Below are 12,719 nucleotides of genomic sequence, written 5' to 3'. Positions count from 1 at the left end.
GGTTAGAATTTTCTATTAGTTACGTGACGGTAGACGGACCTAACGTTTTTAATTTCAAGATCCTTAGTGAGCCTGAATCTGAATTTTTAATGAAATCCCCACCATTAAGTACCTCGAAGCTCCAGGATCGTAGGACACTGCAAGTGAGAGGGTTAAATTGCATAACTTAAGCATAATCGCTTTATTTCAGTATCCATGCATTAATTTAAACGTCACCGCTTTGCAAACTTTGATATACCGCGAACGAAAAGAAAGTCTTCTCTAATCCAGACCATTCTTGCTCCTGGAATTCTAATGAGCCTCAGATAGGTTTAGCAGAAACTAGAAGCAACGCACTGAGGGGAATAAGTTTCAATGAAACTGTAAAAGCTTGGCGGATATTCTTTCCTTAACTTTTTGAGTTTGCATCGTTGATTTCCACGGTAGTAGCCACTATGGCTACGCTACAGCATATCGACGGTGAAACTACATTAATGCGTAGCTCGGTCGCGATGTTTCAAAACTTCCGCTACCATTTTATTTTTCAAAAGGAAACCGAAGTATTATCATGGCTTGTAGCTTTCACAGAATATTCTTTGTACTGAGAAGGCGTATCACAGAATTTTTCAAAAAATGACTTGCAGTATAGTCTTCCATTCAGTAAATAATGTGTGGCATGAAGTCTGAAACGCCACAAACTGAGATACGTATGTCTGAAGTTTCATCATCGATATTTACATAGTTTGAAGAATCTCGTGCCTTATTTTATAAGTTTTCCAACAATCTCTTGCATTGCACTCATCCGGCGAAAAATTCTCATTTCTACGGCGATTTTTCGGTGATGTGTGGAAAAAAAACCTTCCAGAATTTTCGAGCCATTTTCACGCTTCAAATCCACACTGAGAGGACACAAGAACATCAGGGCATTAGTCGTTGTAACCTTTTACCTGGAAAGCACGACTTTTCTATTAAAGTTAAGAGGAAAACCGTCGAGGTTTGTTCAGTCAAAAGCTCAGACATCTCATGTCCAACAAATGAAACATAAAATATGAGGGAACATTTCGAAACCTCATAAGCAAGATGTGAGGTTTCTACTGAATATAATCGATGCGCATTTTAAAATGTAAGCTAAAAAGTACAACATGAAATTCATGAGGCACATACATGTGGTTCTCTTACGGTGTACTATGTACTTGAAGAGCAAATTCCTTTCAAAGAAGTGCGCAGCGTTAGCTCTGTCCACACCAGGATACCTAGAACTCTACCAACCACGCAATGACGTCTGTTAGCACACAGCTTTGTCAAATTTGGTGACACTCAGCACACAAACTGTATCATTCTTTTTGTAAGATATAGTTGAATTTTTTACGTTTGGGATAGCTCGAAGAGCCAGCCCTCTGATCTATCATCTTAACACACAAGATAAAAAAATCAACTCCCTCCTGACAGAAACAGAAAGCATTCATAGTTTTTGAATGCGCCACATTGGTAAGAAAATCACGCGAAAGGGAAGAAAATGCGGATCTATGAGGAACGCATGATACATTATTACACGGTTTTACAGAGATCGGAAACTGATTAATGAATGATGAGGCATAGGTAGACAATCAAGCCTGGATCAAAAGTGGCGAATGAGGAGCCTGCGTTACCAGATAAAGAACAACGGAAAGGCTTCCTCCATAAACTTTGCCAGAACCAATAGATAATGCGTAAATTGTATATTGGCACGTATTGTCTACTTGTAGTAGCTGCCTTCAATTTCGCTAGATAGGCAACAAACATACTGGCGAGCGCGAAATAGTAACGTATTCGAAATATGCACACTTGTATCGCTCCAGAACATTTGATTCAACTGATTTCGATTTTTTTTTTCGTGTGTGTCGCATGCCGCTTGATATATTTTGAGGGATTTCAAATATTCATATTCTAGCAAACAAAGGCAAGAAGCAAACAAGCAAATAATCTATCCATCGTTTTAAATACTTCCTTATCCCTTCACTTCTCCTCATATCCTATGTTTGAAATTTTGTCTATAGTTGGCTGTAGCTTCCTCATTTGGAATATAAGCCAGTAAGCCAACAAAAGAAGAAGAAGAAGAATAATTTTTATTTGAGGTTACGTTCTGTTGTTTTGATCCAAACGATACATCGAACTTCTATCGAATTCTAACCATAGATGTGACAGCTGCGTGGGTTCTCCACGCGTTAAATCGCCCGCAATTACATTGTAATTTCACTCGGGATTAGATGCACTGAGCGAAACGACGCGAGTGTGGGCGCATTGGCTGTGGGTCACTTTAATGTCTGACCGCACTAATGCTTACGGGTCTTTATCTCCCCATAATTTGCGTCTCGACTCCCTGTATGAGCGCCGCTCCGGATTCGAAATCACCCGATTAAATCGTATCGGTCATCAGTCACACGACTCCGAAGTACGACTCGGTAACGCCACGAAACGCATCGTAATTAGCAAAGAGTTCATTTGCAGCATCTTCTCTGTTCCCAACATCCACTCCGGAATCTAAGATCTTCTCCGGAAATTTCCTCCGTTCTTCGCTCTTTGTTCTTGGCATTCGCGAGGCGGACAATGTATTTTTAACTGGTATCTCGAGACACAGCTGATTAATCACCGAAGATAATGCGTTATGGGCGAACTGCACAGCAGTAGTGTTTCAATGTTGCATTTCGTATAGAGTATTATTGCAGAACGAATTAAAGTTGTATGTAGCAGTTCATAACACAGTAGTAACCGTAATTACTGTCCGGAGAATTCTGGAATGCTATGAAGCTACGCAATATACTGCTCAGCGGCATTCAAAATGCCTTCGCCAAAATACAGTAAAACTCGTTCATATCATATTTTAAACGTCGTATACACGGAAGTAACTTTAAAGTTTTAGCAGTGAACCAAATTCACTGGAAAAAAAAAAACACATTGGATCTAGAGTCCAGACTCTTAAAAACATCGACAAGAAAAAGTACTCTTGATTCAATCAGAATCTAGCTTAAATCAAGAACCAACCCTCTTAATTTAAGCGGATTTCGTTTTGATTCAAGCAAAAATCCGATCGAATCAAGAGTATTTTTTCTTGTCAATGTTTTCAGGAGTCTGGACTCTGGATCCAACGATTTTTTGTCCGTGGGCGCGTGGGCCCGTTTGGTCCGGTAATTTACGACCACGCGTTAAATAAGGAACAGTGACTTGGTTCAAGTGATATATTATAGCCTATTTTTCAAAATCCTGAGTCCCAAAATCCCACATTTCAAAATCCTGAGTTGAAAATCGCTGACTCCGCCAGTTTAAATATTAGAGCCAAACGCAGAGCGGAGCGGCGGCGCGGCGTGCTGCCAGGCCGCGCACCGGCGCCTACAAACCTAACAGGGATACTTCACGCATTGCGCCAGGCCGCGCACCGGCGCCTACAAACCTAACAGGGATACTGCACGCATTGCGCCAGGCCGCGCACCGGCGCCTACAAACCTAACAGGGATACTTCACGCATTGCGCCAGGCCGCGCACCGGCGCCTACAAACCTAACAGGGAGACTTCACGCATTGCGCAATGCGTGAAGTATCCCTGTCAGGTTTGGAGGAACCAATGCGCTGGTCGCCCTCGCCAGCCGCGCCGCGGCGCTTCAAGCAACTATTTCGCAACATAGGTGTTGCACAGTATCATACGAAATTGAAGGCTCTCCAACATATTAAGAATGACAGGCATTCTTTAAGAGTACGGAGCTTTCCTCGAAAAATAAATCAAGGTACTATGGCACAAAAAGAGAGCGGTAGTCCAAAAACTCACTAAGTTCTAGCATCCGTATTGAGATTTAACATAATTTGTGAATTTCGTCAGAGAAAAAAGGGACTCGATTCAGGCAGAAACATTCTTGAGTATGCCGTCAAGACGATTTTATTTTGAATCGAGAATAAAATAGCTGAATGGAAGCTGGGTTGTGCTTGATTAAATGAATTTTCGTTTTATATAAGCATATTTTCCGCTTGAAACAAACATTATTTTCCTTATTGATTCAAAAGGAAATCATCTCGGCGGTAAAAAGTGTATTCCTGCTTGAATCGAGTTACTTTTTCCTCTAAGGAAGTTCAAAAATCACGCTAAATGTTATTGAATACAGATACTAGGACAAAGTAAGCTTTTCGACTACCGCTCTCTTTTTGTCATCGCCACTCCATTCAATTTGCAATCGATTTTCGTGCTTTTGAAATATGGCATCAATTATGATACGTTTGTGAGGTGCTTTCAATCTCGTATGATACTGTGCAATACCTCCGTGGCGAAATAGTTGCTCGAAATACCTCGGCACGCCGCGCCGCGCCGTCGCGAAGTTATCGTACCTACACATGAAAAATCTAAAAGAGCCTTTGGCTGAGGCAAATCAAAAACTTTATCCGGTACCAAGATAGGATTATCTTGAGAGATAACTAAGTCCTGTTGCATCAAAGAGGTGTAGAGAGTTTTAGTTAATTTTCTCTCATGAAATTGATGCCCTCCCATTTTCATCAAAATTCTCAATTATATATTTTTCTCCGTCGGACCGAACAAACAAAAAGAAACAAGCAAATCCTCATTCACCCAAATCAAAATACATTTCCATCCATGAACATTGTGTCCCAACCAACCAATTGTCATTTGTATTTACATGTGGACCAATTAATTTTGGGTCTCAATTGGTAGGTGGACCAAAACTCCCCTGCCGCAAAAACGCGTGGACGTAAACTACTGAAAATACAGGCGGGCGGACAAAAAATCGTTGACGAAATGTCTTATGACCTTTGCCCTTTTTCTATTCATATTTTGAACTTTCGAGTTCAATTTAAAAATTGCTAGAACCTCAATATCTTCAACTTATTTTTTCATCATGATAGTATAAAGGAACAATTTTCGGTCCTTTAGCATTAGATTATGTTAGAGTATCTCTATAGGGAGAGTATGCACAACTCGAAAAGGAGGTTAGGTTCGATCAGGTCATATAGCTCCTAGGGCCCAAAAAGGTAGCCAACCTATGAACTCGAATTATCCAGTGGTACTAATTAAAACTCCGATAGTAGGTACACTGATCAAAAATTATAAAAGATCGTATACAATTTTGATTTCGCATACATTTTCTTAGTTTCAAAGGTTTAATCCTTAAAAACGCTTGTTTACAATGCGCTGTCTGCCCTATTGATTAATCTTTCAAATGCATACACTGGAAAAAAAAACACATTGGATCTAGAGTCCAAGACTCTTGAAAACATTGACAAGAAAAAATACTCTTGATTCAATCAGATTTTGGCTTAAATCAGAAGGAAATCCGCTCAAATTAAGAGGCTTGGTTCTTGATTTAAGCAAAAGTCCGATTGAATCAAGAGTATTTTTTCTTGTCGATGTTTTTAAAAGTCTGGACTCTAGATCTAATGTGTTTTTTTTCCCCCCAGTGTACGTTGGCAGCGGCATTTTTCGTTTTTCACGCTGTCGCCCTTTTGGGCCCCAAGAGCTACATAAATCGAGTCGTCCATTAGGCACTCTAGATTATGTTTACCAGTTTATTGTCATCTAAAGCGCGGAAAAAGAAGCGTGTTTTGGCACTAATCTGGCAGGCATGTCCTCAGAATCGTATTCTCATCAGTCAAAACTCGGTAATGCGTCAGCCAGGCTGCGACATCACTCTGCGTTAGTGTCACCTCCAATTTGACGTCGAATCAAGGCACGAGATCCCTCTCTCGTTATGCTCAGTGTCTGGGTCTTGCCGATCCTCGCAGATCACTGTCATTCCTCCGAATGGACCCGCGTGGAGTAGGCGAACTTTCCGCCAACATCGGCAACGGTGTCGTTACTTCTGCCGGTGCGACGTCATCCGTTACGTCACGGATTCATTCCGTGATGTCACGGCTTGATCCTCTCTCCAAGACGTGCGCTCGCGGGATCAGGTCCAGGATTCGCGACGAGCGGTGTTTGCATACCAACCGTGGTTTCGACGTCAGTTTGGAATGTCCCTTGCTCTCATTTCGCCATGACGTCATTTCGAATTGCTCGGAGAGTTCGTGGGTTTTGATAAGGTAAAAACGATTACGGGTAGAACATTTTATACTGTTGTGAATTTCTCTCACATTGACAGAACTATAGGGTTTGCAAATTTTTTCACACATACATGCACCACTGGTCATGAGGGGGGTGGCCATTTGAAATTTTTGAGTTTCCCCCCGCCCCCCTCCCCGGAAGGGATCAAAACCTGGAAAATACCAATACAAGTTTTTCCCCCTTGATATGAGGAAAAACGTCTTAAACCGCAACTCGATTTCATAATTGGAACTAAAGTTATGACCATTGGTGCGTGACTTTTGAATAACCCTGCATATCCTTTCTCTGGGCGTCTCCTTTGCCTCCTCCCAAGTGGAACCCAATCAAACATCTGCTTTAGCGGCCTCCTTCCCATCATCTTGTCGACTTAACGATACCAGAAAAGTTGTTTGGTCATGACGTCAAATATGATGCCATTTTCGACTTTTACGATCGAAGGCATAATATTAATAATTGCGGACCCAAAGAAATTCTTGCCGACCTTTTCCGAAAATCTATCTATCTCCGTTCCTCTCAGCATAACCAGTGTCTATTTCTTCATCTGTCAAACTTGTCATCCACATGTATCTTAAAATACGTTTGACCACAGTGTAGTGATATAAGTTTTCCCCTAGTCCTCTTTCGGAGTTCAATGATTCCAGAGAAATCTATTCAATATCCTTACAGCCTTCCTTTCAAGGACGTTTTTCTCCTTGATATCTTGATCTGACCTTTCATTCTGGTTTAATCACTCACCTGCGGTTACTTTTACTCCGAGCTGCCTTTGATCTACTGCCCATCCTTTTAGTCTAACTCAATGCCTTGCTCCTCACCACCTCATTTTCTTCGTTTTGGGTAAACCGACTTTCAACCACCACTTTTGATACTCCTCCGCTTACTTACGCATCCAGAACTCAGCGTCATTTTGATCTTAATCAAAGAGCGTTACCATTGTTTGTATCAAACTCCCAATGAATTTTGTCGTGTGTCATCTTCTCTCTCGACTCGTGAAGTAAGGTAACAAGGTCTCCTCTTAGGCTCATATATTAATGATAGAACTGCGCACGCTTAACTAGATACAATTTTTTTTTTTTTTTTTTTTGTCGGTTTTTTCAAAGAAAATGGACACACCTTGAAATTTTTGAAGAATATTCTTCACATATATGGAAACCAAAATGGAGGTAAATACGAACAATATTTTCGAATATTTTTTTTAAAGAATAACCCTAGATAGGTATTCGAAAAAATAAAGATAAATACTAAATAATAATTGAGCCACAGCATCAGAAAGTGTCAACTGCTGGATAGTATTGAAACGGCCATTTTGACTACAGAACGGAAAGAGTAAAAAACAAGCAGAAAAATCCAACATGAATATGTTGGAAAAGCGTGCCGAATAACTAAAATGTTGGACACATACCTACTATTTTCACGTCTTTGTTATTTGCATCAATTGGTACTTTTTGCTAAATTTGGGAGAAAATATTGATTCATGAACGTTGAATGTAAATTGATTTTAAAGATTCCGTCCAATTATCTTGATTTTAAGCTGATATGCGGCATTTCGCACGACCGTGATTTGGGCGAACTGCCGTGCATCGAAATCGCGTTGAGTTAATCTCTTTGGATTTCGAACTGTAACTTCTCTCCTATTCGGCCGATTTTTACAAATGAGGTCTCTTTTTATTTGTACTTTAACGGAAAGTACGGAAAAACTCGCTAAATAGACGGAAAACAATTTTTGTGAAAATTTGGTGGATCCTGGCGTCACGGTGAATGGTTAATCGGGCGTGGAAGATAATAGGTTCGACGAGGCGACCCTCTCCTCGCCGTCTTTTATTGCCTTGCTCGAAACCTAACACCCAAAGCTATATCGGGAGATAACTGCAGTGGTTTGAGTGGATTTCTGCAGGGGCCACGGTTAGTACATGGTATAAAGAGTCACGAGGCTCATCACAGATTGCACTTGCAGTGCAAGACGCTCATTGGCTAAACAGTTTTGGCGGGAAAGAAGGTTCTAGAGTTGAGTCCTCCGAGCGTAAGAAAGCTTCTATGAGGTTTTTGTCAAATGAAATAATACGGTTTTGACAGGAAAATGTTCTCAAGGGTTCCCAATTAGCAGTTCAGTCGGTTTTTTGGTAAGAGACCATCAGGGCTTGACAGTATAATGGTTCAAAGACAAGAAAACGGGTCCGAGGAAAAAAATATTTGGACGGCCCGTTGAATAGCATTGGTTGATCGGTGTGCTGTACTATGGTACATCCGAGTGATTTCAAAAAGCGAGCCCTACTGGCACGCTTAATAAATCATCCTATATATTCAGTCATTAACTGCCTGACAATACGATGTCAAACAGAATGAAATGATTAAGTAAAATAAAACCATAGCTATACCACAAAAGTGAAAATGAAAAACGGAAGACTTATCAATTAAAAGAAGAAGCTTTCGGTTGACCCCTTTTGTTGATGCACTATAACTTGCTCCTAGGTATTCGTCTTTATATTTTACCCCTGTCCGCGAAAAATGTTTGTTGAGAGAATAATTTGCGAATAAATTCGCTACCTTCATAGTTGAAGCCTGACTCTTATTTCTTTGCAATATTCTTGAAAGGCGGACCCACAGACTCTCAGTTTACGTTGAATCGGAACTCGGAACAGAGCCGAAATCTCAGCGCAATCTTCGTCACTTAGAGTCAACTTCTGGGAAATTGCGGAGTCGCCCTCCACTTGAGCTTTTTGCCCTTTCTGAAACATCTTCCCTGTTATCATACTTTATTTATGACAAATGCCCAACGTCACTCGCTTCGCCTGTTTTTTATCGCGGTCTGCTGAGGCAAAATCTCCCGGCCGAGGAATTTCAGGACGATTCCCGCGGTTTCGGAGTGCGCTGCGACAAATAATAAATGAGCGATGAAAGTTTTCAACTTTGTCCCGAAGTCCCCTCCCCTTTTTTCTCTAGACCCCCGACATGTCGCGATCAAGGAAACGCGTGGACCGTAGCCTCGTTCCCCTGTGCTGTCAGGCTTGAAATCTCATTCTGATGCATACTCGCTTTTACACACGTAATAAACTCGCTTGATCGAACTTGAGTCTTTCGGCTTGATTTAAAACTGACAACTCCCGATAGCATATCGTCACCATCCGGCCGAAGTATTGCAAGCGCCATGTGACGTTTAAAAATTTCCGCCGCCATTTTATTTTTTCACGGAGAAATTGTTGGTTAAATCTATTTGAAATTTCACTGAATTTTATCGGCAGCACAAAGAAAATTCAGTGAAATTTGCGGACAGCTTCGTTGAACAAAATCTCTACAAAAAATAAAATGGCGGCGGAAATTTTCAAATGTCGCATGGCGCTTGTGATACTTAGGCCGGAAGGTGACGATATGCTGTTAACGCGCTTCACAAAGGCGTGTTTTGATGGTTGAAAATTATGAAAATAAGATTCATAGATGACAAAACGATAAGAAAATGTATCTTACAAGTACTCTTTTTTTTTTTTTTTTTTTTTTTTTTTTTTTTTTTTTTAAGTATTGAAATCTGGTAACAATTCACTAATGACTTCATCGCCACAACCAGCATGATTGCAAACAGTAGTTTCCTCTAACGTGGCCTCACCACAAGACACCTATGGAATATTGGATTCATTTTTACCACGTCGCTGATCACAGATGTGAGATAATGTTTTGAGTTTAGTTAATATCTCGTCTGTTTTGTTTCCTTGTTTGATTTTTGTGTTCCTCCCAAATCAAAAATATTTGCAAATTGAAAGTTAATTTGTACCCCTTGGAGGAGACAGAACCATCGTCAACTCTATCAACGTCTTGCCGTGACCATAATTGAATCAGTGAGAACGAAAACACACCAACTCGTTAACTCGAAGATGCTCAATTTCCATTAAAGACAGTTAATGTACACAAAGGTCATTGAAGTTAGCACATCTATATCAACTTAGACCTTTAAAGTGTCCGTAAGTACTTGTCTTTTGGCAGCGAAAATCTTTCTCTTAAACTAATTTCTTCACCTAATGTGCAGTTTTGTGTGTGTCTTGATTACTCTCATTTTTCGGAGTTGGTGTGTTTTCGTTCTCACTGATTCAATTGGCAAATCCAAGAAAAATCAACGCTGTAAATATGTAATTTTCCATGTACGTTTGTCTTCTATTTTTTTTCTTCTTCGTTTTTTACAGAATGGGAAACGAGTAACTTAATGCGGCCGTTTCCGAGGGTCCGTCAAATCGGTGTCTAGGGACGGTGACCTTGGAACTACTCCAGCCCCAAGTCAGACCCGTGGCGTCTCCACAACCCCCAACCGCCCCCAATTCACCCCCATCCCTTCATCATGGAGAACGCGCGCCTCAACGGAGACCAGTCGGACAGCCCAGCGGAAAATGATGAGTGAGTACTGTTTTTGAAAGAATTTTTACCCTTGAATTATCCTCTCTTTTATCTACCTACAGGTTGATCTTTTCGGCGTTTTAATAATTTAGAGACTTTATCAAGGCAATTTGCTGAATTTTCCTGAACCTTACTAAACAGAAAGTGAAATCGTATTAAATATTTTAAAACCTTATTTTATTCATTAGAACCTATTTGTAGTCGGACCATCGCCACGGGGCAGAAAGTTACGGAGCCTCATAGTAGGCATATGAGGCCTTATATGTAACAATGGCGGATGTGAAAAATTACCTTTTCGAAACACGCTTAAAAAACTGTTTTGTTCACACAAAAATTTAATATGTTTGGCTCTGGCATAATGTACAGATCTCGAAGATCACATGTCAAGTATTTTCTCATAATTTTCTCGATGCCAAAACAGTTTTTTGAATGTGTTTCGAAAAGGTAATTTTTCACATCCGCTATTGTTACATATAAGTCCTCATACGGTGTTATAATGATAAAACAGAATCGAGTACTTGAAGAAGATATTGATTTTTTTCCTCGGTGCTGATTTAAATCGGAAAGAATAGTAATAACTTGTATGATCCGATCTAAGAAATGATATTTACTTTTCCTTATATTTTACCAAAAGTATTTTCACTATCCAACAGAAATAGGGCCCTATATATCTAAGTGAAATGCCTCAGCTCTCTTGATGAGTGGAAGCGAGTATTGTAAAGGGAGTCCCAGCATGAGATACGATCACAGCTGTAGTGGAAGACTGATGCAGTGACAGTTGAAAGTTGAAGCTGAAGGTACAGGAGACGGGAGTTCTGAGAAACAAAAGGCTTTCCAGTGTCTCCTTCGTGTTAATCCTTGTGACGTTACCGGAATTAACTCTGTTGCACCCAACTGACCATCGCTTCAAAAAATACCGCTCGCGTCTCCACTGTTGCCAAATTCGCAAGAACTCCATGATTTTCTCGCCGTGGATTTAAAATTCATACGTAGCTCTTATTTTTTTCGTCGGAGTTCAGAGGTAAAATTTTCAGGTAACGATCTTGATATGCCGATGGAAATCGCACACATGAAAAGGAATCGTTACTCAATAAAATGTGATAGCATATTGCAACCTCAAAAATAGAATGATTTCCCCTTGACGATGTGATTCTTGATTCATGATTGAACAGAGAGCATGGCTCAAACTTCAAATTACCTTAATCTGGAACATTGAGAGTCTTATAGCTTCGTTCAGTTCAGCGTCAAAAAACTTCCATCTGAGGCTGCCAATCAACGTCCAAAGGTTTGCGTTGTTCCTCTCCTCTTCGATTGAAAGCTCTGATGGTACGATTTTAATATTAAAAATATACGAGTTTGACTGACACCGAGAAATCACAATGATGAAAGCGCGCGCCGTGCTGTGCGCGCGCAATGCGTGAAGTATTCATATAGTCTTGTGTGCGCTAATATGCCTTTCGCGCCAACTGAACCACTACAGTGCGTTTAGCGCAATGCGAGAAGTATTCACGCAGTCTTGTAGGCGCTAATATTCGTTTGAAGCCGACTAGTGCGTTTAGCGCAATGCGAGAAGTATTCACGCAGTCTTGTAGGCGCTAATATTCGTTTGAAGCCGACTAGTGCGTTTAGCGCAATGCGAGAAGTATTCACGCAGTCTTGTAGGCGCTAATATTCGTTTGAAACCGACTGCACAGTTTGGCGCAATGCGTAAAGTATTCCTGAAGTCCTGCAGGCGCTAATATGCGTTTAACACCGGTCGCACGACTATGTTTGGCGCGATAATTCGTATCGCAAATCGGCTATAGTTAGAAGGCGGATTTTTATAGACTGTAAATTATGGTCCATGCTGCATCCTTTTATTGAGACTAATAAGTCATTCTGCATAATACAACATAACAATAAATATTCTGTTCAATACAAAATAAATTATGGTCCGTGCTGCATCCTTTTATTGAAACTAATAAGTCATTCTGCATAATACAACAATACACATTCTGTTCAATACCAAATTCTGCTTGAACTAATGATACATTTTTGCGACAAGTTGGCAAAACAGCTCGGTGGCCTGTCTTACAAATGATCTGTGTCTTGTTTTGTCGCTTGTCCACTTTGTGTCGCACCTGGGACCGGCGCGGCGAGGTCGTTAGACGATGTGTCAGAAGGGACCCTAGCGCAACTGAATCATGTTTTTTGCAGACATATCACTAACTGCAGGACCTAGATTTGTTAAAAATTGCGGATTAAATAAGAAAAAGAGAGAAAACTACTGTACATCTTTTTAACTTAACCCT

At 40.5% G+C, this 12,719-nt stretch overlaps 1 protein-coding gene across 3 annotated transcripts in view; it reads left to right on the top strand.

Annotated features, from left to right (window-relative positions):
- The window catches only part of Ac78C (adenylyl cyclase 78C), a 257,078-nt gene that overhangs the window by 95,157 nt on the left and 149,202 nt on the right, over positions 1 to 12,719 (top strand). For all 3 annotated transcript variants that reach the window (XM_019044443.2, XM_019044446.2, XM_072298338.1), the window contains exon 3: positions 10,221 to 10,428. In XM_019044443.2, coding sequence (XP_018899988.2) covers positions 10,373 to 10,428 — 56 coding nt within the window. In that variant the 5' untranslated portion in view covers positions 10,221 to 10,372. The remainder of the gene's footprint in view (positions 1 to 10,220; positions 10,429 to 12,719) is intronic.

Source organism: Bemisia tabaci, chromosome 3 (genome assembly GCF_918797505.1).
Source record: "Bemisia tabaci chromosome 3, PGI_BMITA_v3".
NCBI classification, from domain to species: domain Eukaryota; kingdom Metazoa; phylum Arthropoda; class Insecta; order Hemiptera; family Aleyrodidae; genus Bemisia; species Bemisia tabaci.
The sequence above is the reverse complement of the archived record's forward strand: the minus strand, read 5'-3'. Positions and strand labels throughout refer to the sequence as shown.